Source organism: Octopus bimaculoides, chromosome 19 (genome assembly GCF_001194135.2).
Source record: "Octopus bimaculoides isolate UCB-OBI-ISO-001 chromosome 19, ASM119413v2, whole genome shotgun sequence".
Lineage (NCBI taxonomy): Eukaryota > Metazoa > Mollusca > Cephalopoda > Octopoda > Octopodidae > Octopus > Octopus bimaculoides.
In genome coordinates, this window is record NC_068999.1 from 25,834,185 (window position 1) to 25,858,123 (window position 23,939).

The window sequence follows — 23,939 nt, forward strand, 5'->3', positions numbered from 1 at the left end:
TCAATTTCCAGCAAAAAGTAGCCCTAAAGGGTATATATATATAAATTCATGCCCACACACATATATATATGCATATATATTCTGATGGAGCCAAATCAAGAGAATAGGGAGGTTGATCAACCAGTTCAAAGCCACAGTTACACGCTGCAGCCATTGCAATCAAGGTCTTGTGTGCTTTGAGCATTGCCTTTTTAACTGCCTCTGCAAGTTGGTATAGTACTCTCCATTGATGGTGTGGTCCTTTTAAAAATACTCAATAAACACCATGCCTTTTGCATTCGAAAAGCTGAGACTATCACTTTCTCTGCAGGTGAAATGATTTAGACCTTCTTTGGAGCAGGTGAGGAGGGATGTTTCCACTGCATGGATTGTCTCTTTGTCTCTGGCTCAAAGTGATAAACCTAACACTCATCCTGGGTTAGGAAATGTTCAAGGACACCAACTGGATCTGCCTCAAATAATGTCAGGTTTTCCTGTGATGTGACCAGCCTGGTGTGCTTTTGATCAGGTGTCAGAAGACCTGGCACTCACCAAGCAGAAACCTTCATTATGCTAAGTTCATTGTGAACAATATTCCCAAATCTCTCACGAGATATGCTAATAGCATTAACTATTTGATTTAAAGTCAATTGCCTGTCATCCATCAGCATGTGGTGAACATGGTTGACGTTTACCTCAGTGGTGGCAGTTGCAGGACATCCAGATGTTGAGTCATCTTCATGACTCTCCCTTCCTCTGTTTAATTCAGTTGCCCACATTTGTACTGTTGATAAAATGAGAGCATCATCCCCTATTGTTGCAACCATGGCAGCATGAATGTTGTTGGGGGCTAAACCATTTTTCTCCAGGTACTTGATAACACCATGATGCCAAATTTACTCCATTTTCAAGAGAAGTCACTACTAGTTACTTTTAAAGTGTTCTTTGAAAGAGTCAGATGTGAGTTTACCTGGAAAGAAACAATGCAGCTTTTAGTAAGACAGGTTCAAATTAATGCATGTAAGATTTCACAGCTCTAGCATCCTTCATAGACAGCCTATGATCTTTTCAGCCTGCTCCCATACACTTGTCATTGGGTATGATACTTTCCTGTACAACCTGATTAACTAAATGGATAACTAGGCTATATCCTTCTCTAGCAGATATTTTAAGCATCTCAGTGATAATTCCTGATGGACCTGGGATTTTCCCTGTCTTTATATCCTTAATTGCCTTATCTATCATAATACTGTGAATTAGGATAGCTGGGTTATTCTGTTGGGTTCACATCAGAAGGACTCTCTTTCTCCCAGACAGAAAAAATTGGGCATATGACACCTCAGATATAGTGTGCAAAAGAGAATATTGCACTGGTATGGTCATTGATGGGTTAAATGTAGTATCAGTAAGATTATTGTGAAGGCACATAGTTTAGTGGTTAAGGTGTTGGATTCATGATCATAAGATTGTGGTTTTGATTGCTGGACTGGGCAATACATTGTGTTGTTGAAGAAAACCCTTCATTTCACATTGCTCCAATCTTCTCAGCTAGCAAAAATGAGTAATCCTTTGATGAACTGTCATCCCATCCAGGGAGGAATATATATATGTGCCAGAGAAACCAGGAAACTGGTCCTATGCTCTTTATGGAGTAATCTGGACTAACTAAGATCATTGTACCAGTACAAATCTTCACCAACTTCCTTGAATTTTTTTATCTGGAATTTTTAATCATTATATGCACAGGGATCATCTATGGCTTAGTTATTTAACTAGCACTTTGCTTAATCCTACTCTCTTGGTTTTTATTTTATAAATTGAAACTTTAAAATAAATTATATCCAGCCTTTTAATATATCTAATGAATTTCACATAGACTGTTACACACGTAACAGATAATTTTGTTGGCCTTCTTTAGAAGCTCCTGTTTTAATGAATATGTCCTATTTTCCAGGGTGTTGTAAAAGTCTTGAAAATCTGTACAAAAAGAAAGCAAATTCTCCATGTAAAACAGTCACTCGTGAAATTAATCAATATTCTGATCGCATCCTTGATGCTCCTGACCTTATTGATAATTTTTGTGAGTATTCTTTTAACTTCTTTAAAACTGATTTTTGTTAAAACCAGTCAATAAGCATCAACAAGCATGGCTTACAAGCTCTGTCATAGAAGGTGCCACTTTGGCAAAGTGTCGTCTATTGTGGCCTCACTTTAACCTTGAGAGTGAAATTTGGTGTGAAACTCTGTAAGCCCATCAGAATGGCTGTTTTTTTTTTTTCCGTGTGTGTTAGACTTAATCCGTCACCTGATTTCACTCCCTTCATGGCCCCTTAGTGCTTTTAGAAGAGTTTACTTCATAGAAAGTATTCAAATTAGGTCTTTGATGTAATAGTAGCTACCACTCACTAGTCTTTGAAGCTCTGAATAAAAATTCATGAAAAGAACAGAAAAAGCAACCTAATTTTTAAATTGATTTTAGCCTTTTTGTATATTTTCTGTTTTATTTATCTTGTGCACATAGTATAGTAAAGGTGTATGTGCACCACATGAGAACAGCTATACTATGGGGAAAATGTATCAAGAGGATAACAAAAGACTGATTTTGTTGGTGTACAAAGGGTTTTGAAGGAAAATAGTCAAAATAGTGGCTTTAGCAACGGAATTATATGAACTTGACAGGCTGAGTCAGGAAGTCTTGTTATAATTCTCTAAAATTATTAAGGAGAGAAAAATCACTTAGATGTACACTCTGAAAATTCTTTTACTTCTTTATAGGTCACTTTGCTGAAATAGTAACAGGGAACAGTATTTGAACTGACTGTCCTTTGCTATCAAATTTGACATTTCTAACCTTGGCTGCTACACACCTGTCAGCAAACCATTCAACATAGGTTTAATGATCTCTAAAATTGTGTGCTAGAGTAGGAAATTTGAAGCAAATATTATCATCATTTAATGCCTGTACCTTCACTAACTCCAACCAGTTTACTGGGCTCCTTTCTTTTTATTTTTGTGATACCAGCACTAGTGAGGATCACCTTGCAATTTTTAAGACTAGAGTTTAAAAAGTTCAATATAACTGAAAGAGAACTGGAGAGAGAGTGAGAGAATGTGTGATAATTTTAGGCAAAGTAATGAGAGGAACAAATTTTTAGTTGTGAGAGAGAGTAACAGAATATTTGTTATTGCAGAAAGGAGTATGGAAGAAAAGAAGGAATAAATGTCAGTGGAACAATAGGTGTGAGTGAGTGAGCAAGTGAGCATCATATGTGGTGAGATGAGAGATATGAACAGCTGGATTAGTTTTAAAGTGATTAAGGAGATGAATGCTGGTGGAAAGATGGATACAAGTATATTGAAGAAGAGGGATCAATGCAGTCTCTTATACATAGACCTACTCGAGGGGATTGTGGTAGAGTAATGGGGATGGTATGCAGCCAGCTTTTTATAGTTTGCAAGCTTCACAGGAGATCAGTAGGATGCTAAGAGGGGGTTCAAGAGCTGCAAAGCATAGCAATACATTGCCTAAACAGTTGGAATAAATTGTTCAGTCATTCCTTATAGCTTCATAGCGAGGTAAAATTATTTTACAACTATGTATTTTTCCTGTAATTATCTTCTACAGCTATTTGTTTTCCTTCATCAGTATTGCTCCAAACCAATATATGTACAGAACTAACTGATTGTTCATAATCTTATCTGTTAATCTCAGAAGAGAAAAATAAAAGCTTCTTGTCAAAATTTCCATTGCTTAAATTTCTTTTAAATTGTTACTTACAGATTGCAATTTGCTTGATTGGTCTTCAAGAAATGTTTTGTGTGCTGCCTTGGGTCCTTCATGTTATCTTTTTGATTTGGAACAAGATTCTATTGATGAACTGCAAAACAATGATGATAGAACTGAAGATAATTATGTTTCTTGTGTAAGCTTCAGTGCTGACGGTAGTTTCATTGGGGTTGGAAATAATTCTGGAGAACTTCAGGTATGCATGCTTACATTGTACGTTATTTCCCATATCAGGTATATTTTAAATATTGCCTGACATGTATCCTGCTTTTTTTTATTTGTAGATTCTCTAGTGTAAAAAACAGAGATTCTTTAGATGTTTTAACATACAAACACAGATAATTACAGGAAATAGATTTAAAATTAAAATATAGAATTCAAATTCTTTCTATTTTTCCTGTGATTTGTTATTCAATTTGTATAAAATAAATGTTAATTAACAATTTTATCTTTTGCTATAAAGCTGTTGGAAAAGATGTCTTACATTCTTACCTCATAATCTAAGCATTAACTTTGATACTGTATTAAAAATTATAAAGATGAAATTAATCACGTGTATAATGTTGCCCTACCATCCATGGAGTCAACAGTGAATATCTTACTTTCTGTCTCTGGTCAAAGCACTTAACTTGCACTGCTTTAAGCCATTTAACTCCAAATAAAACTATAAGATAACTAACATTCACTGCTATAGACAGTACATATATGTTGAGAAATTGATCTTTCCAAAATGAGAAAACTGAAATAAGCATATCACAACTCCTCCTAATAAGATGAGGTGAGTTGAAAAGGTCATAAACTGACAATGAATGAGTGATGCCAGAGCCGTAAAATCTTGCCTGCATTAATTTCAACTCTTCTTATTAATAACTGCATACAGTCAAATTGACTGTTGAAAGAACACTTCAGAAGTAACTAGTAGTGATTTCTCTTCAAAGTGAACAAAATTTTACAGCATGGTGTTATCAAGTACCTGGAGAAAAAACTGTTAAGACCCCAACGACATTCATGCTGACATGGTAACTACATTAGGGGATGATGTGCCAACTTTATCAACAATGCGAAATTGGACAGCTGAATTTAGGAGGAGAAGGGAGAGTCTTGAACATTACCTGAGGTCTAGATATTGTGCAATTGCCACCACCAAGGAGAACATTCTTTGTGTTCACCACATGCTGATGGATGATCAGTGATTGACTATAAATCAAATATCCAATGCTATTGGCATATTCCGAGAATATTTTGCACAATGAACTTGACATGATGATGGTTTCTGCTCGCTGGGTGCCACATCTTCTGACACTTGATCAGAAGTGCACCAGGCTGATCACATCATAGGAAAATCTGACACTGTTTGAGGCAGTTACAGTTTCTTTGAACATTTCCTAACCCAGGATGAGTGTTGGGTTTATCATTTTGAACCAGAAACGAAGAGATAATCCATGTAGTGGAAACACCCCTATTCATCTACTCCAAAGAAGGCCAAGGTAATTTCATCTACAGGGGAAGGTGACAACCTCAGTTTTTTTGCGATGCAAAAGGCATTGTGTTTATTGACTACCTTCAAATGAGCTACACCATCAATGGAAAGTACTATGCCAACTTGCTCTAGACAGTTATAAAATGCAAATGCCCAAGGAAACTGATGAAATGGGTTTTGTTTCATCAGGACAATGCTTCAGTACACAAGCCTTTGCTTGTAAAGGCTGTTGTGTGTGACTGTGGATTTGAATTCATTGATCACCATCCCTCTTCTCCTGAGTTGGTTCCATCTGACCATTATCTGTTCCTCAACATGAAAAAACACTTGGCTGGGAGGCAGTATTGTAGTGATGATCATGTCATATCTGCTATTGAGTGTTTTGACCAACAGTATGATGGCTTCTTCACCAATGGGATCCAAGCACTGCAACACTGATGGAAGAAGTGTATGGGCCACAATGGAGACTATGTTGAAAAGCCAGCCATTGTAAAAGCTTAATGTAGAAGAATGGTTATAGTTAGAAATGTAACATAGAAAACCATTGTATAGACTTGCAATACATATAGTGTCAAGTCTAGTGATTAGTCATATTCAAATAAATCTTCCTTGCTCACAACAAATTCAAAACCACATTTACACAAATATACAAGGTAGTATCAAAAAGTTCCCAGACTAGTTTAGTCGTACACCAACAGATGTGCAGTGAGAGCTAGCAGTGACCTTCATGAGGCAGTGTGCCAAGTGACATTGCTGTGTTTACTTCACCCTTCCTGTTTGCCAGATTTAGTACCTGTGTACTTCTATCTCTTCTCCAAGATGAAGATGCAGCTCGAAGGTTGCCATTTTAACACTGTTGTCTAGATCCAGAGTGAATTGTAGAAAGTCATTGACTCACTTATGGAAAGCAACTTTCAGGCCATATTCCAAAAGTGACAGGAACACTGGGACTGGTGTGGTGACTATTTCTAAGGAGATGATGTTAAAACTTAGGTAACAATTTTTTATTAAACTTAATTAGTCTGGGAACCTTTTGATACCACCTTGTATTTTATGTAAAAAGTTAAAATATAGAATATAACTAGAAGTTAAAGATTGAAATAAATTATTTTTTGATAAGGTGTTAGTAACAGTTTTTTTTTTCTCTTGGATTTATGTTAATTAGAATATTAATTGTTTCAATTTAGCCTTTAAGGTTAGGTTTTATAATTATTATGATTAAAATTTTTATAAGTGTTATAGCCTCTTATTTTATTCTTGATTTATGTTGTATTTAGTATACAATGTTGAGTTATTAATTACATTATTAGGTTGATTCCTTTTTTATTTTCTAAAGGATTAAATTTTTATTTGATTTATTTGTTTAATGAAATGTTCTTTGTTAGAGGTTCATTTAATTACTCAGGTATTGAGTGATATTTTTCATGCCATACATTATACTTAATATATTGAGTATTTATTTGATTCACTTATTCATATTATGCAGGATGTAAATTGTGTTATAAGATAATTAAGTTATATTCATGCAAATGAGACTCCTTTTTTTATTTGTTTATTTATCTCTATTGGTTGTGTCTTTGCTCAAAGTACATTATTTGGCTAACTCTATTAGAAATTATTATTCCAGTTATTCTGAGAACTAATGTATATATTACAATTTTTTAAATCCAACTCAGTTATCTATCAGATTTTCTAAAGCACTTTTCATTGTAAATACACAGCATTAAACTGATTCTAACTAATTACATTTACAGTTCTATATTTAAGAGATGAGGAATTATGTGCATTATTTACATTATTTAAATTTGACGGATATTTGTCCTCATCTTGTTTGTTGTTAACACAATGTTTCGGCTGATACACCCTCCAGCCTTCTTCAGGTGTCTTGGGGGAAATTTTGAACCTGGGTTCTCATTCCTAAGATATTTTTTAATGTTATTATTCGGAATCTTGGGGTTAGTAGCCCGCACTCTTAACTACTAAGCCATGTGCCCATGAGCAGTTATGGAGTGAATTTTAGGGCTTATAAATCTAATATTTTCCTTTCCTTCCTTAATAGCGGTTCCCATATGCTGTTCATATCTGCACTCGGTCTACTTAGGAGGTTGTTGTGTCCTAGCATATGTGCTACTTCTTTTAGTTTTCGTATTTTCCAGTGGTGTTCTCTGTCTATTATTTTAACTTCATCCCACAGGGGGAGGTGGTCTCCATTTTTCTATACATGATCAGCTATACCCAATTTATCAATATCTCCTAGTGTCACAGCTTTGCGATGTTCCTCTACCCTTATTTTGAGGGGAGCAGCATGTTTCGTCTTTGTATAACTTACCACAGCTGCATGGGATGGAGTTCATGCAGTTTTAGGTCATATTCTCTTCTATTGGTGGTTTTACTCAAAGGAGGGTATATCAGCTGAAATGTTGTGTTAACAACACACAAGATGAGGACAAATATCCAATCAAATGTAAATAATGTAAATACATTTATTTGACTTTTAGAGTGTGTAGCGTTGGTCATGACAAAAACTTGGTGTCAGTTTATAATCAACATTTATTGCTACATTTTTTTTTACAAGGCTTCATAAAAATACAAACAGAATCAATCTTATATGAACATTGTATTTTACAGGTGATGAAGGTCTTCACTGATAATGCTTAAATGGATCTTTTACATCACTGTAAAAACGTTTGGCAGCATGGATTTCTTCATCCATCTCCAAGTTGGTATAGAGCTGTGAAAACAGCTATTAGGGAAATTGTGCTGGTTTGAGTATGAAGCTGTGAAATAGCTGAGACAAGAATTCACCAAAGACCATAACAAACGGTGTCCCAATTTTCTCTGGCTTTGTACACTCACAACAGCTGTTTACATGGCTGTCACCAAAGGAACATTCTAGAACTTATCACCTGGACAATGAGTTCTGGTTGGCTGAAACTGGGGTCTGCATGCATGATAAACTCGTGATTTACATGCAGTTGAAAATGAAAGTGAAACCAGCTGCCATATCAGCCCCCTTTCCAGTCAAATTTGTAGGGTTAACAAAAGAGACGAAAAATATAATACTCTTCATCTTGCCTGAATTAGTCTTACTCTGCTACATTTTAATTACTATATAGCTTTTATGAGGTTCAATGGCTTTAATATTAAGGTGCTGTACCAATAATAACATAGCATGAATTTATATCTGACAATCTTTACGTTGCTCCACTGAGCAAGGTACCTTACTCATATGATATCAGTTTGCTATTATAAAACAAAATTTAAAAAGTAGTTTCTACATATACTTTATGGTTGAAAAATTAGAAGGAAGAAGAGCAATTCTCTGACAGAAGTTATCCCACTTATGCAAACATTGAAACATGTATATAAAGTTGTAAGGAAATTTATTCATTCTCTATATATCTCATTTAAGGATATTTTACACATGTGAAAATGCATCATGTTTTTCTTTTTCTTTTCTCTTTTGCAAGATATGGGATACAAAAACCAAGAAACTACTCCGTACAATGTATGGAGCAAGAACTTCAGCACATACACTCTCTTGGAATGCTAACGTTCTTAGCTGGTGAGTTAATTTCTTTGGTTTAACTCATCCTTGTTAATTACAGTTAACTAAAGCAATAAGTTTTAGCCTTGATTGTATTTCAATACAATGTCCACATGGGTTAACTCATTAAAAACTGCACAAGACATGTCTACTAAATATTAGATTAAGTATTTAAATGCATCAAGTGACCTTATTCCATTTCTAAATACTTAGCCAAGAATAAACCATTGTACTTGACATCTGTTGATGTAGAGAAATCCTTCAATAGATGACCCCCACTATGTGATATGGTGGGCTCTGAGGAAGCAAGGAGTAGACGAGTGGCTTGTGAAAGCTGTACAGGCCATATACAGGGGTGCTGTCAGTATAGTGAGAGTTAACAAGTACAGTGAAGAATTTGGTGTACAGGTAGGGGTTCATCAAGGCTCAGTCCTCAGTCCCTTACTTTCCATCATTGTCCTGCAGGACATAACAGGAATTCGACACTGGCAGCCCCTGCGAACTACTATATGCTGACAATCTTGCCCTCATAGAGTCTATATTAGAGCCAGAAAAGGAATTCCAGGTGTGGAAGTAAAACCTGGAATCTAAGGGCCCTAAGGTTAACTAAGCAACGACTAAGATCTTAGTAAGCAAGAAAACAGACACGCTCTTATCTCCTTCGGATAAGTGGCCCTGCTCAGTTTGTGGGAAAGGTGTAGGCAGGAATTTCATATGGTGTACACAGTGTAAGCTATGGATACACAAGTGCAGTGGAATAATAGGAAGGTTATCAGAGAAAGTAGTGTTTATATGTGGAAGATGCACAGGATCCATAAAAACTACAGATATTCGGAAAGTCAATTTTCTCAAATGCCCCAGAGGCTCTTTAGGTAGTAGATAATTTCTGCTACCTAGTGGACCAAATTATTAGGTTATCCGGAAAGTTCTGAGCATTTCTTAATATGCAAAAAGGAATATAAATAATTAACCTTTCAATAAATTTTATTCAATGAAATAATTTTCATTATTATTAATGACCCTTGCATATCTTTCAGGTAATTTAAATATTCCATCAGCATAAAATTTTACTGGTTTTGAAGAAAAAAAAGTTATCTAGATGCATTTTGACTCCATCTCAATCATGAAATGAGTTCTGTAGAGACAAAAACATGTGGTAGTTGAATGGCGCAACATCAGGAGTATATGGTCGATGGGGCAAGAGGTCCCAGCCAAGTTCATGCAACTTTGTTCGGGTAGCCAAAGACATGTGGTTGGGCATTGTCTTGTTGGAACACTACCCCTTTCCTGTTGGCAATCTCCAGCCTCAATTCTCTGGGGGGTTTTTTGGTTCAAATTAGCCAGCTGATGACAGTACACATCAGAATTAATGATCTGGTTCTGTGAGAGAAGCTCATAATAAATAATACCTTTGTAATCCCACCAAACACAAAGCATAGTTTTTTGGCATGGATATTAATCTTTGGTTGCTGTTTTGGGGGATCCTTATGCAAACTCCAGGATCTTTTTAGCACTATGCTTTCATACACAATCCATTTTTCATCTCCCATCACAAGTTGTTTCAAAAAAGGTATGCTTTCATTCTGTTTCAACAGTATATCAGAAATGGAACACCAGTCCGAGCAACTCTTTTCTGAGAGTTTGTAAGAGATACATTATAGCATGAAATGTATCCTAGCTTCATTAAGTGTTCATGAGCTGTACTTTTAGAAAAATCCAACTCCTCTGCAAGTTCTCCAGTCGTGATATTTGAGTTTTTTTGTTTTTTTTTGCCTTCAAAACATCATCCAATTTTGAAGATCTTCCACTGCAACTCTCATCTTCCAAGCTAAACTCTCCAGCTTTAAATTTTGCAAACCACTTTTGAACAGTTGATTCACTTACAGCATTATCACCATGAACTTCACAAATGTTTTGGCAAGTCTTTGCAGCATTTTCTCCTTTTTTACAAAAGAAAAGCATTACTAGGTGAATATGAAATTTTTGGTTATCCGTTTCAATTGTCAATAAAGAGTAACCAGAATGAAAGAAAAATCTATTTAGTCAGGAGCAAAGAAGAGATGCACTACCATTTCAAGCAATGCCAAGTTTTAACTCTGTTATATTACAGGTGTGTTCAAAGTTTTGTTAAGAAGCATTAAAAGATTTAACTTAAAAATGTTCAGAACTTTCCAGACAACAAAATAGTGGAAGGGGAGGATGTACAGAGAGTGTAATAACTAGAATAAGAATAGGGCGAAGAAAATTCAGAGAGCTTTTACCTCTGTTGCCAACCAAAGGTTTCTCTCTCTGAGTGAAAGGAAGGTTGTATGATGCATGAATATGAACAGCAATTCTACATGGACCCTGGATGCCGAGGACATGCAAAGGGTAGTATACTCCACTGGATGGGTAATGTATGTGTACATGTGTGACAGAGTGTGAATGTATTGAGAGAGAAGTTAGGCATAAGAAGAATTAGATGTAGTGTGCAAGAGAGAAGCCTGCACTGGTTTGGTCATGTGATGCTGATGGATGCTGACAGCTCCATAAACAAGAGCCATTCACTCAAAATGGACAGAACTCGTGGAAGAGGGAGATCCAGGAAGGCATGGCACAAAGTACTGAAGGATGACCTCAGAATGCTGAACCTTTCAGACAAGATGACAAAGGACTGAGATACCTGACACCTTGCTGTACTCAAGAAGACCTGTTCTCCACAGCAGAAGTGTTAAGGCTGCATCCACTGGTGAAGAGGATTGGCTTGCAAAAGCTCTGTATTAGTGCCATGTAAAAAGCACTTGTGCCAGTGCCACGTAAATGCACTCATGCTAGTGGCATGTTAAGAGCTCCTGCCACATACTGTAAACTGTTTGATGTTAGGAAGGGCATCCAGCCGTAGAAACCAAGCCAAATCAGACTGGAACCAAGTGCAGCTTGCCAGCTCTGATCAAACTGTCCAACCCATACCAGCATTGAAAAAAGACATTAAAAGATAATGATGAAATCTTTAAAAAATTATGTCTATTTACTTTTGAGACATCTGTGTGTGTGTGTTCATTCATTTGGTGAATGTTTTTCATGCTTGCATGGGGTTTAGATGGGAAGTTATTTGAAATGGCATTTTACAGCCAATACTCTTTCTGTTGCTAACAAGGATTTTTATTTCCAGAGGTTTCAAAATAGATGGTGTCATAATGTCAACATGAAATGCCAACATCATCACCACTTTACTTAATTGAAATATCAATATTCATGCATATTTGAACATGTACACACACGCACACACACACACACACACACACACACGCACACACAAAACGTGCTTTCTGCAGTTTCCATCTACCAAATTTTCTCACAACTCATTCATCTTGTGTCATGCAGTACAACCAAATTGGAAATTACGTGCTTAAGAAGCACTTCTTCACCACACAGTTGTGCTTGCACCTACACACACACACACATACACATGTATATATATATGCATACACATACAGTCCAGTATATGATAAATGTACTTTAATTTATTTTTCTAGTGGTACTAATGATGGCACAATATATCATCATGATATCCGACTTTCTGATCACGTGATCAGTACCATCTCTGCTCATACAAGTATTGTTTGTGGCTTGAAATGGTCAGGTAATGGTCGCTACTTGGCCAGTGGAGGCAATGATAACATTGTGAATATTTGGGATTTTAATCGTAGTGTCTCCATCCAGCCATTATTAATGTTAACACATCATAGAGCTGCTGTCAAGGTAAGATATATTTAATTACTGTCCCTTGAGTAGTTTTTAGATAGAACTCGGAGGAAACATATATCGACAGTATTTTTGTATAATTACAGTGCAAAAAATAATTAGATAATCAATCACACTAAACTCCTCAAGGAGAACATGTCTTTCAGAAAGGATGACAAGGGATTGAGACTGGCAGTTTGCTATGCTTGAGAAGACACATCAAGCTAAGTAAAATCATGATTGTCCTTGCATACAGGCATGTCTCCTACATCCCTCTTCAGCTGAGCAGTCTTAATCTTGTGGGCTCATGGTCGCTGGTGCCACATAAAAGTACTCATGCCAGTGCTGCATAAAAGCACCCAATACACTATGTAAAGTGGTTGGCATTAGGAAGAGTATCCAGCCCTAGAAACCATGCCAAAACAGACGTGGAGCACAAGCAGCTCTTCAGCTGGCCAACTCCTGTCAAACCATCTAATCCATGCCAGCATGGAAAGTGGATGTTAGATGATGATGATGATGATAATGACAGAAAAGTATTTGAGTAATCTAAATCCAATGAGAAAGAATAGCTTATTAGTAAGTAATATGATGAGATAGTTGTTGATGATTGTATAAAATTTAAACTACTTTGAGAATGATGTGCAAGAATGATGTACATCTTCATATAAAATATACACGTCCTACCATTTGACTAACCAAAGCTTTTTATATTAAACTACAGTTTTAACTGAAGAGAATAGAAAACAACTATTTTTGGTTTACAGAAAATGCATTTAAAAATAGATGTGTACAGCACAACTACTCATTCTACTACAAGAGTTCACCTGTTTTCATTAGTCATATACATTGAAAGATAGTTGTACCATCAATGGATGTAGTATGCTTTGGACAATCTTAATACTTCAACACATTAACTTTTAAGCCATTGTCTGTTTTGATTGTTATCTTTTACTTGTTTCAGTCATTAGACTGCTGCCATACTGGGGCACTGCTTTGAAGTGCTTAGTCCAGGGGTTGCCAAACTTTTTCAACCATCGACCCCCTTTAGCCACTTCTCCTTCCGAATCAACTCCCTTTTGTCACTTCTTCTACATCGACCCCCTTTAGCCACTTCTCCTTTTGCATTGACCACCCTCCTCATTTAAAATACGTTAATACCTTACCCTACTGTACCATATTTTAAATGCATACCAGGTACTGATGCTGGCAATTAAAATGTTAGCTAAAATATACATGTATGACAAATTAAGAAACTGTATTGAAGATGACTCACTTTTTACATTTAAAACTGTGTATGAGTATACACTATTAAATTTTCAATTTTTATGAAATTGACAACATGAATATAAGATATGAGCATGGTGATTCTGAATCAAGGCATTGATATCAGATTGAATGTTGGTCAGTTTCAGTTTCAAATCACTTTGTTCCTCCAGGTTCAGGCAATTTCTATAAGTAAACACTTGACAGTCTGCATCCCCTCAATCACACCTCTCAATCTTTGATTATGATACAGATTACAACATCAAGCCTTGAATGTTAGCAACAGCAGACCTCACAGCAGTGAAAATTTATCATGTTTTCCCATGTTTCATGGCGCTGACTAAGTATTTCAAGCAGTTCATCTGGGTGAGCTGGTCTTTCGCACACTGACCCCCATTCGACTCTTTGGCTATTATCAACCCCCTGTAATTGTTCACCAACCCCCTAGGGGATCTTTCAGACCCCCTTTGTCAACCCCTGATTTAGTCGAGCAGTAGTTATTTTTTTAAGCCTGGTACTACTTACTCTGTTGGTCTTTTTCCTAAATTGCTAAGTTATGGGAATGTAAACAAACCAAACCCAGTTGTCAAACAGTAGTAAGAGGCAAACACAAAGTCACACACAATGGGCTTCTTTCAGTTTCTGTCTAAGAAACCCACTCACAAAGCCTGGGATTATAATAGAAGACTTGTCCAAGGTGTCACACAGTGAAACTGAACCCAGAACCATATGTTTGGGAAGCAAACTTCTTACCACACAGCCAGGCCTACATGGTGATGCTGAAAAGGCACCTGCTCTTTTTAAAAAAATAAGGCTGAAGAACTTAAACCAGATTCAGATCATGGCATACATTTATACACTTTCTCTTGATTAAAAACTGTTTACATCCATTCATGAAATATTTTGTCAGTTTGTGTTGAAAATTCATACTGAATAAACTGGGCTTGAACTATTTTAGAAAGTTTTGCCATAAATCTTATTGATTTATGAAAGAGGCTAAGTTTTCAACACTATGGAATCCATCCTTAATAGTATTCCTAACTTGATTCTTAGAGAATTAACCAATTTTTACTCATTTTTTTTTTTTTTTTTTCATAATGAGAAGTGATCCCTGAAATATTCCAGTAACATTCAGTTTATAACAATTTGATCTGGAATCAATATTAATATGCTAATACCTACGTACATAAGTACCTGTGGTGTGTGTCACACTTAGTTGAAAGGAAGAGGTAAAAAGAGAGAGATAAAACTTAAGCAGAGGAAGTATAGTTGAAGTGAAAGGCAAAGAGGAGGGAGCAAGAGAGAGAGGTGGGGATTGATAGTGTTAAGAGGTAAGAGAAATATAACTTGTCAAATGTAGGACAGTTAGAGGAGAGGGGTGGGAGGGGGATGAGAGATAGAGATTTAGAGAGGTAGATTGAGTGAAGGAAGGGAGTGGATAGAGAATAATAGTGAAGGAGAATGAAACCATTCTCACAGAGAAAATGCTAGAAAACTTTTCGTTTTGGACAATAGATAATAAAGCTGTTGAAAATATGGAAATTGCAAACAGAAATGTTGCCTATCTATATATCTGTCTGGCTGCCTCTCTCTAACACACACTCTCTCTCCCTCTATCTCTCTCTCAGCAAATAACTGTGAATGTTACTGTTACTTTCCTACAGTTGAAAGGCGAGGTAGAAATAAAAAGTGTTAAAAAGAGGAGGTATATTTGAAGTGAGTGGCAGAGTGAGAGAGAAAGAGAGAGTGAGTGGTGACTGAAAGGAAGGTGGCGTTTATTTTGTGTTTTTAAATGTTTATCAGTATTTTAGGAGTAGACAGAAACATAACCACAGCAAATATTGGATGTTTCTTTTACTTTCCTACAATTTAATTAATTACCATTTTCTATATACTGGGTCTTCAGCCAATATTGGATATTTCTTTTAAAGATGCTTACATTTTTTGTATTTCATAGAATTTCCCAGGGTCTTGTTTATACATAATTATTTGATAGTTTATTAAATGAAAGACACTATTTACAGATGCTTACAATTTTCGTTTTTCATGAAGTTTTCACGGGTCCAGCTAGTAAAGGATTAATTCAATTAAAGAAACACTCTCTTTGACTTATTGATGAAAAATGTGAGATTTTGACGAATTTAAACCAACATCACTTCCGGTTATAATTTTGCAAATTAAACAGTGTTTTTTAACAATGGACAATTCTCAAGACATCTCTTTATTTTTGAAGCACCCAAAAACAATTTATGGTTAAGAAAGAATACAATAATGTTCAGATACTTTCCTGCATCATTCAAAAATTTCATTATTTTCTGTAGAATAAATATATATTTTGTGCTTGTGCAACATGAAAAGCACTCAGTCCACTCTACTGGGGGATTGGTATTAGGAAGGGCATCCAGCTGTAAAAACCCTGCCAAAACAGACACAGAAGACTGGTGCAGTCTTCTATCTGGCCAGCTCCTGTCAAATCGTCCAACTCATGCCAGCATGGAAGGCAGACGTTAAACAATGATGGTGATGATATATATATTGTTGTCAACAATAATAGTGAACATGTATGGACTGCTGTTGATTTGTTTGGTATGAATGTTTTAAAACATAGTCTAAAATTGCTACACCACAACCTATAAAATAAAACTCCTGGAAAGATAATTAGATTTTTATGCACTGTTATCATTAACTCATACCAAAATTTGTCAGCTGAAGGGAAAACATTTACCTATAATTAAAACAAATCCATTTGAACCAAGGCATTCTAGACTAGTCAGAAACATATGCAGATACATGGTTGATGCTTCCAGATATTTTGTCACTGTTAAGTATTATCTTCTATGTTACACATTCAGAGGTTCAACAATAAAGAGAAACAGTTTTTTTTTTTATAGTTTATTCAGTCATTTACCATATGTATTTAACTTGATTTTCTTTTAGCCATATTTTCAGTAAATGTAAATTTCATTGTATAATTCTCACTCAAATGAATTACATTAAAAACAGTGATAAATTTAGACTAAAGAGAAATTATTGTTTTGTCAGCATGTTTAATAGATATCACATTAAAATATTCTTCAGTCATCATTCTACCTGTAATTATCTTTAAGTAGTCTCCTGCTCTAAACTCCTTTGTATAACAGTTAGAAATAGCTGGTCCTTTTCATGAGATCAAGCAGCTGTTTCAGATATAAAGTTTACCATTCACTCTTTTCAATGCTACTTGATTTTAACATCATAATAAAGTTCAGTAACAATACAACACTTACTATTAAAATACTGGGCAACAATATTTTAAAGCATTTAATTTTTAAAAGAATACAATTTATATTTCAAAGAAAAACCAGCAGAACTATTACTATGATATATCTATGATAAAAATGACCATCTTTCCAAACAAATGTAGATGAAAATTTTAATAAAGATCTCAATGCAACTGTGTCATTGTCTTAAACCTACTTAGTTTTAGTAAATATCAGTGATACCAGTAATACTATTAGTGATTAACATTTCTGTTATTTGACATAGGGTGGCTTTCTCATTAATCTTATTTGGAGCCTAAACAGACTAGCAAAGTCCAAAACAAACATGATATATTTTTGGCAGAGCATATGTGTGGTTCTGTTATTTGTTGCAGCAAATAAAGGCTATTTTATTATTATAATTTTGATTATGATATTTATAATGTCTGTTTATAGAAAATAATCTCAATTTCTGTGTCCTAATTTTGAAACCATATTCTTGAGCTCTAAAAATTTGTGAACACAGTTACAAGTTCATCCTAATTTTGAATTGTATTCCAAGAGCATCTCAAAGAAAAATGGTAAGAAATGATAAGAAATTGGTTAACAGTTCTAAAGCTATATGTGAAGATGGGCAGCCATCATAAAACAATGTTGTGTTAATGCAAGTTCAAATTCAAATAGAAAAAATGTACTTGTCAACCAAATCCCAGCCCTTGATAATCTACTCTAACACACTTAACTAGATTCATTGCTATTATTGAAGGCCAAGCTCATCTTAATACTCAATTGTATTTAGTAACATTTGGAATATCCATTTTACTTTCCTTTTTATTTATTTATTGTAGGCTTTGAGCTGGTGTCCTTGGCAAGATTCTATACTTGCCAGTGGTGGAGGATCTAAAGACAAAACAATCCATATATGGAGTATACCATCAGGAAAATGTGTCAACTCTAAACTAACACATTCACAGGTTATTGCATTACTTTTACTTCTTTCTTTGTTTTCTGTAATTTTAGAAATTTCTGTAGCATTTAATGGAGATATTAATATTCGCTTGACCTGTGCATTGTAATGATAACAGTACTGACAGCAGCAACAACAGCATCGCCAGGCCCAGAGCCAACCGAAGATGCACCAGTAATGTGAACACAACCAACACGCAAACCTGGAAATATATCAGGTCAGCCAGGATAGTGTTCAAGCGATGCCTGTACAACCACAGGTCCTCCTTCAGGGCCCCAGAAAGACGATTCGTCACATACCTGGCTAGCCATGTGTGGTACCTCAAAGATGAAAGGACCCCATACAATATCAAGTGGAAGATCTTAGAATGGCCAGGACCCTACACCAACGGGAGTGTATGCTTAAAGCTTTGCATAGCTGAGCAAGCTAGGATACTCAAAGATCCCTGAAACCTGGACCACTGAATACTCACCAAGAACTCTTCACACCATGCATCCATTTCAAGTGCTACCTGCTGGGATTCCCAGTTTGCTGACTCAGGAAGATTCCTTACAATCCAATACCAGCCCAAGGGATAAATCCCTTGGTTCCCCCCCCCACTCTCCTGGCCCACATATAGCTGGTCTAGGGGAGATAACCCGTCCTCAGTAACATTGGACTATTTATTCTTTGTGAAGAATTAAATTTGTCTTCAGACTAGAGTCTAATGAGTCATCTGCAAATCTACAGCCTTTGTGGGTGCAAAACCATTGGTCACTCTATGACCAGACATTAACTTTATTACTTTATTAACTTTAATATTTTACTGCTCTATACTTTAGAGTGTGCTTCTTTTTGGGATATATGATACATTGATGATATATATACATATATAATAAACAAAAACATGGATAGTTTAAATATTACTACATGCATTTCTATACTATAGTTTAATTCAAATTAAATTCTTTACATAATTAGATAATATTACATGAATTTGTATTGTTATCCACCATTAGTGATAACATGGGGTCAAAGTTTTATAGAATAATAAACCAAATTTTTTGTTTATAAGATAAGTTACCATAGGGATAATAGCGCAGTTTTTTTGAGACTTCATATTGAAAAAAGAGATTGCAATTTTGATGCTGGATTAAAATAACCTTAAGGCTTTATTAGGTAAATCTGTTCGATTTTTCAAATTTTATTTGATCTGAGTTCAAACCAGTGAAAACCAGGTTGGTTTTTATCTTTTATATTGTTGTTTTTTATTTAATTTAGTACAAAAGGATTGATTATAATTAATTGTGGGTAACTAATTTATATAAATTTATAATATAAAGTTGGCAGAAAGTATGTGAATAATTTAGGATTATCTTATAAAAATATAACTTTTATACCTTATTTTAAGATAGCAGAATAGTGTGAAGGATTTAAGATCTTTTTATGGAAATTTTTTATATTTTCTCTTAATAATGTTTCTTGAGTTAATTTTGTATGTGGTAATGTGTATTTGTGAATTATTCGTGGTTGCTTTTTCTTTACATTGTTTGAACAGAAAGAATTAGGATATTTTCAATTGCAAAAAGGTCCTAATAAGGTTGATTTGATAGGGTTTCCTGTGTCTTTGTCAAATGTAATTAAGTTGTTCAAGAAAGAATATATTAAACCTACTTTAGTCTTAAGGACATGATATCTTTAATGGTGATTGGACGAGTACCCAGCTGCAGAAGCCTAATAAAGAAGTAGAACGTAGGCACAAGATGTGTCTGGAAGAGCTGCAACTCCAAATAAGAACTGACTCAAATTGTGATGACCCAGCCAACACAGACCAGCTGGGAACAAAACTGATGTAAAAGAATGATGGTGGTGGGGAGGAGGAGAATTATTTCATTTGAAACTTTTTTTCTCTTTCAGATCACTTCATTAATATGGTCAAACGAACACCATGAAATTGTATCTGGACATGGATATTCAAATTATTCTCTCTCTTTCTGGAAATATCCTTCTTTCGAAAGTGTCGGAGAATTGAAAGGTAATTAAAACTTAAAAGATTTTCCAATTTCAAATCTAGATGAATATTAATGGCAGTATCTTGTTTTTACAATCTGTCCTCCATGCCAGTGTTGTTTACACAACCAATTGGTCTTCTATATATATATATATATATATATAAAAAAAAGATAATCTCTTGATACCATTTTAATATTTTTGCTATCACTTTTATATCAGACCATCTGCATAGAAAACTTTTAAGAGCTGGCACTCTCCAGTAGTCATGACTACTGTCCACTAGTCATGTCCAGTAGTCATGACTCAGTAGTACAGTAGTCATGTGTTGGTTCTTTGTCAATCTTCTTAAAATGCTACTCTAATATTTTCAATATTTGCTGTATAACCTTTGCTGCATTATTGCTGAGTTGTTGAAATTCTTACTGTTGGTCATATTTATGTTCAGTCCATTAAGCTATCTTTTGCTAAAGTATGAAGGTCAGCTGAAAAGTTCATAGGCTGATCAATGAGGTCTATTTTACAACATAGTCCCCCTTGCAGTCCACGCACTTCTTCCAATGGTGTTGCAGTGCTTGGATCCTGTTGGTCCAAAAAGTCACCAACAGCAGATATGACACGATCATCACTGATATACTGGATTCCAGCCAACTGTTTTTTCATGTTGAGGAACAGATGATAGTCAGATGGGGCCAAAACAGGAGAATAGGGAGGCTGATCAGCCAGTTCAAAGCCACAGTCCTGCACAGCATCCATTGAAAACAAGTACTTGTATACTGGAGCATCGTCCTGATGAAACAAGACCCCTTTTGTCAGCTTTCCTAGGCATTTGGTCTTGATAGCCTTTTGTAACTACCTCAGCAAGTTGGCATAGTACTCCCCATTAATGGTGTGGCTCTTTTGAAAATAGTCAGTAAACACAATGCTTTTTGCATCCCCCCAAAAAAGAGGCAGATGAAACGACCTTGGCCTTGTTTGGAACAGGTGAGGAGGGGTGTTTCCACAGCATGAATTGTCCCTTTGTCTCTGGCTCAAAGTGATGAAGCCAATACTCATCCTAGGTTAGAAAATGTTTGAGGAAACCAGCTGGATCTGCCTCATTGTCAGATTTTCCCATGATGTGATCAGCTCTTGACCAGGTGTCAGAAGACTTGGCACTCACTGAGCAGAGGCCTTCATCATGCCAAGTTCATTGTGCACAGTGTTCTCAAATCTGTCACAGGATATGCTAATAGTATTGGCTTTTTGATTTATAGTCAATTGCCTGTCATCCATCAGCATGTGGTGAACATAATCAATGTTTTCCTTGATAGTGGCAGTTGCAGGATATCCATACATTGGGTCATCTTCAAGATTCTTCCTTCCTCTCCTAAATTCATGTTAGGGACTAAACCCTTTTTTCTGCACGTATTTTAAATAACCACTAATGCCAAATTTTGTCATTTCCAAGAGAAGTCGCTACTAGTTACTTTTAAAGTGTTATTTGAATAGTCAGATGTAAGTTTACCTGAAAAGAAACAATGCAGTTATTAATAAGAGGAGTTGAAATTAGTGCATGCAAGATTTCATAGCTCTAGCATCACTCCTTCATAGTCAGTCTATGAACTTTTCAACCCTCACCTCCTTGTAGTATGAGATAATCATTCTGTATTCAGTATATTCCTTATCAATCCACTCTTTAATATATATGATTCCTCTTTAGTCTTCACTTGTTTTGTTATAACTATACTGTCAGTTTTGTTACCACTCAGTTAAACCTTTGTTTCTTCCACACGACATGCAGAATTCAGTTGGTTCCCTTGGAACATCTAATAATTGCTTTTTAATGTTTTTATCCTTCCGTTCATAACCAGACAACTATCTATTAGTGTTTTATGAGAATGCACATACAGATAGATAAGCAGACAATCACATACACTCACTCTCTCTCTCTCTCTCTCTCTCTCTCTCTCAGTCACCAACAAGCAGGTAGGTGGAAAGAAAGGAGCATGGGATTGTGCCAAACAACTTTGGTAAATAAAGCTGTAGTGTCTCAAATAAGAAAACACTGCAGGAACCTTGTGATAGTATGGCTTGAATATAGAAAGGTATTTGATACCAGTTCACACTCAGGGCAACTGAGGTCACTGGCAAAAGTACTTCCTGCATTAGTTACTGCCATTGAATTACTCATTAAGCCATAGTAATTGAAGTAGAATGACTGCTTTTCACTATTCCAAGGTGACAGTCTATCTGCACTTATGTTTATTTTGGTCCTAAATTTGCTGTCATTTCTTCTGTGAAAATCCACTGGCTATGTCCTTCAGTCTGCTGGTGGATAAATCTTCTGCTTGCTATTGTTGTCTATCTTTGCTGGTACTAGGTTGACCTGTCTGTACTAGACAACTACAGGTAACCCAGGATACTCCCCTGGTCAAACGATTAACCCTGGTTATTGTCATCAAGATAGAATGTGTGTATGTATTCACAATATGTTGATGATAATTTGAATATTTTGCTTTCTGCATTCCCTAAGACAATAAAGAGATTTACCAAAAGTGAGAAAATTAGATTAGCAGTGGCATGAATTATTAGCTTTAAGCAAAGTGGATATATGTTTTTATGTAATGTAAATGGGCACAGGCGTACCCAAATGGTTAAAATGTCTGTTTTCACTCATGATGTCCTGTGTTTGTTCTTGGGTGTCTTCAACCCAAGCTATGTGAGTGAAATTGGGTTCATGAGTAATTTGTGGAAGTCTATTGATGGACTGTGTTTGCAATTCAAATGCCCAACCTTGCTGCCCCACTTTGTTAGGCTGATTCTACCTGAGAGTTAGGTTAAAAAGGACAAGTGTCTGTGGCATATGAAGCCACTTACACTATAATTCAATGAGGAGATAGTTCAGGTGACAGTAAAACTGGGGAAATATTACAGCACTTAAAGATTGTAGGAGTGCTCTCCCTTTAGAATAGTGGTCACTTTTTTGGTTTGTACGAACATTACATTACATCATAGCAGAGGTAATGAGTGCCATACAGTAAGACGACTGGTACCCATCCATTTAAATCCTTAACATGGGATGTGGTTTTAGTTCCCTTTGTGTAGATTCTTTCTTGCTGATCTCTTGAAAAAGACAAGATTATCACATTGCTTTCCCCATCTTTTAAATGTGTGATGTTATGCTTAATCAATTCAATAATGTACAAATGCCATTTTTAGTTTCTTAACTTCTGAGTTATTAACAAAAATCTTTCTTTTTAGGTCACATTGCAAGAATTCTAAATCTTGCTCTTTCCCCAGATGAAAGTACAATTGCAAGTCTTTCAGCTGATGAAACTATCAGGCTGTGGAAATGTTTCAACAAAACTAAGAAAAGCAAGGAACGTCTGACACATGGAATGTTCTCATCAATACGTTAACTTATACCACATAGCTTAACAAGATTTACTTCAGGTTTGAATAAATTAGCATTACTTTTAATAAATATCCCATAGTAGAGAGCAAGTTATTGTTTCATAAATGAAAGACATTCCATATTTGTGTTTTCTGTTTGGTTTTACATGGAAGTTATTTAATAAATAAATATATTTGACTTCATTTTAAATTCATTGAATGGGATGAATTTATGTATTTTGTAAATAATGTCAGTAAGAATAGGTTTAACATCACCTTGTTACCTATTTTTAAAATAAATTCTTGTTTGATAATAAATCCACATGATTAACACCTTAATTTGTTATTTTTAGTGCAATTTTCTAACAATAGCATTGTTGGTTTCAGCTTCTACAGGATCAATCCCTAGTTCACTGTATTTCTGACAATAACAGAGGCAAGGAAATATCTATAACACAATGCAGAACAAATATCTCAAAGGACTTCATTCATAAAACCTGTTATTCATTTTTCTTGCTGGTGTTTATATCCTTAAATTATATATATATATATATATATATATATATATGTATATATATATATATATA

The 23,939-nt window shown here is 35.4% G+C and overlaps 1 protein-coding gene across 3 annotated transcripts in view; it reads left to right on the forward strand.

Annotated features, from left to right (window-relative positions):
* Nucleotides 1-23,685, forward strand: part of LOC106883268 (cell division cycle protein 20 homolog) — a 53,622-nt gene extending 29,937 nt beyond the window's left edge. For all 3 annotated transcript variants that reach the window (XM_052974649.1, XM_052974651.1, XM_052974650.1), the window contains 7 exons: nucleotides 1,934-2,059; nucleotides 3,760-3,962; nucleotides 8,717-8,811; nucleotides 12,309-12,534; nucleotides 17,870-17,995; nucleotides 19,885-20,002; nucleotides 23,221-23,685. In XM_052974649.1, the coding sequence (XP_052830609.1) occupies nucleotides 1,934-2,059; nucleotides 3,760-3,962; nucleotides 8,717-8,811; nucleotides 12,309-12,534; nucleotides 17,870-17,995; nucleotides 19,885-20,002; nucleotides 23,221-23,378 (1,052 nt within the window). In that variant the 3' untranslated portion in view covers nucleotides 23,379-23,685. The remainder of the gene's footprint in view (nucleotides 1-1,933; nucleotides 2,060-3,759; nucleotides 3,963-8,716; nucleotides 8,812-12,308; nucleotides 12,535-17,869; nucleotides 17,996-19,884; nucleotides 20,003-23,220) is intronic.
* Nucleotides 23,686-23,939: the final 254 nt, after the last annotated feature.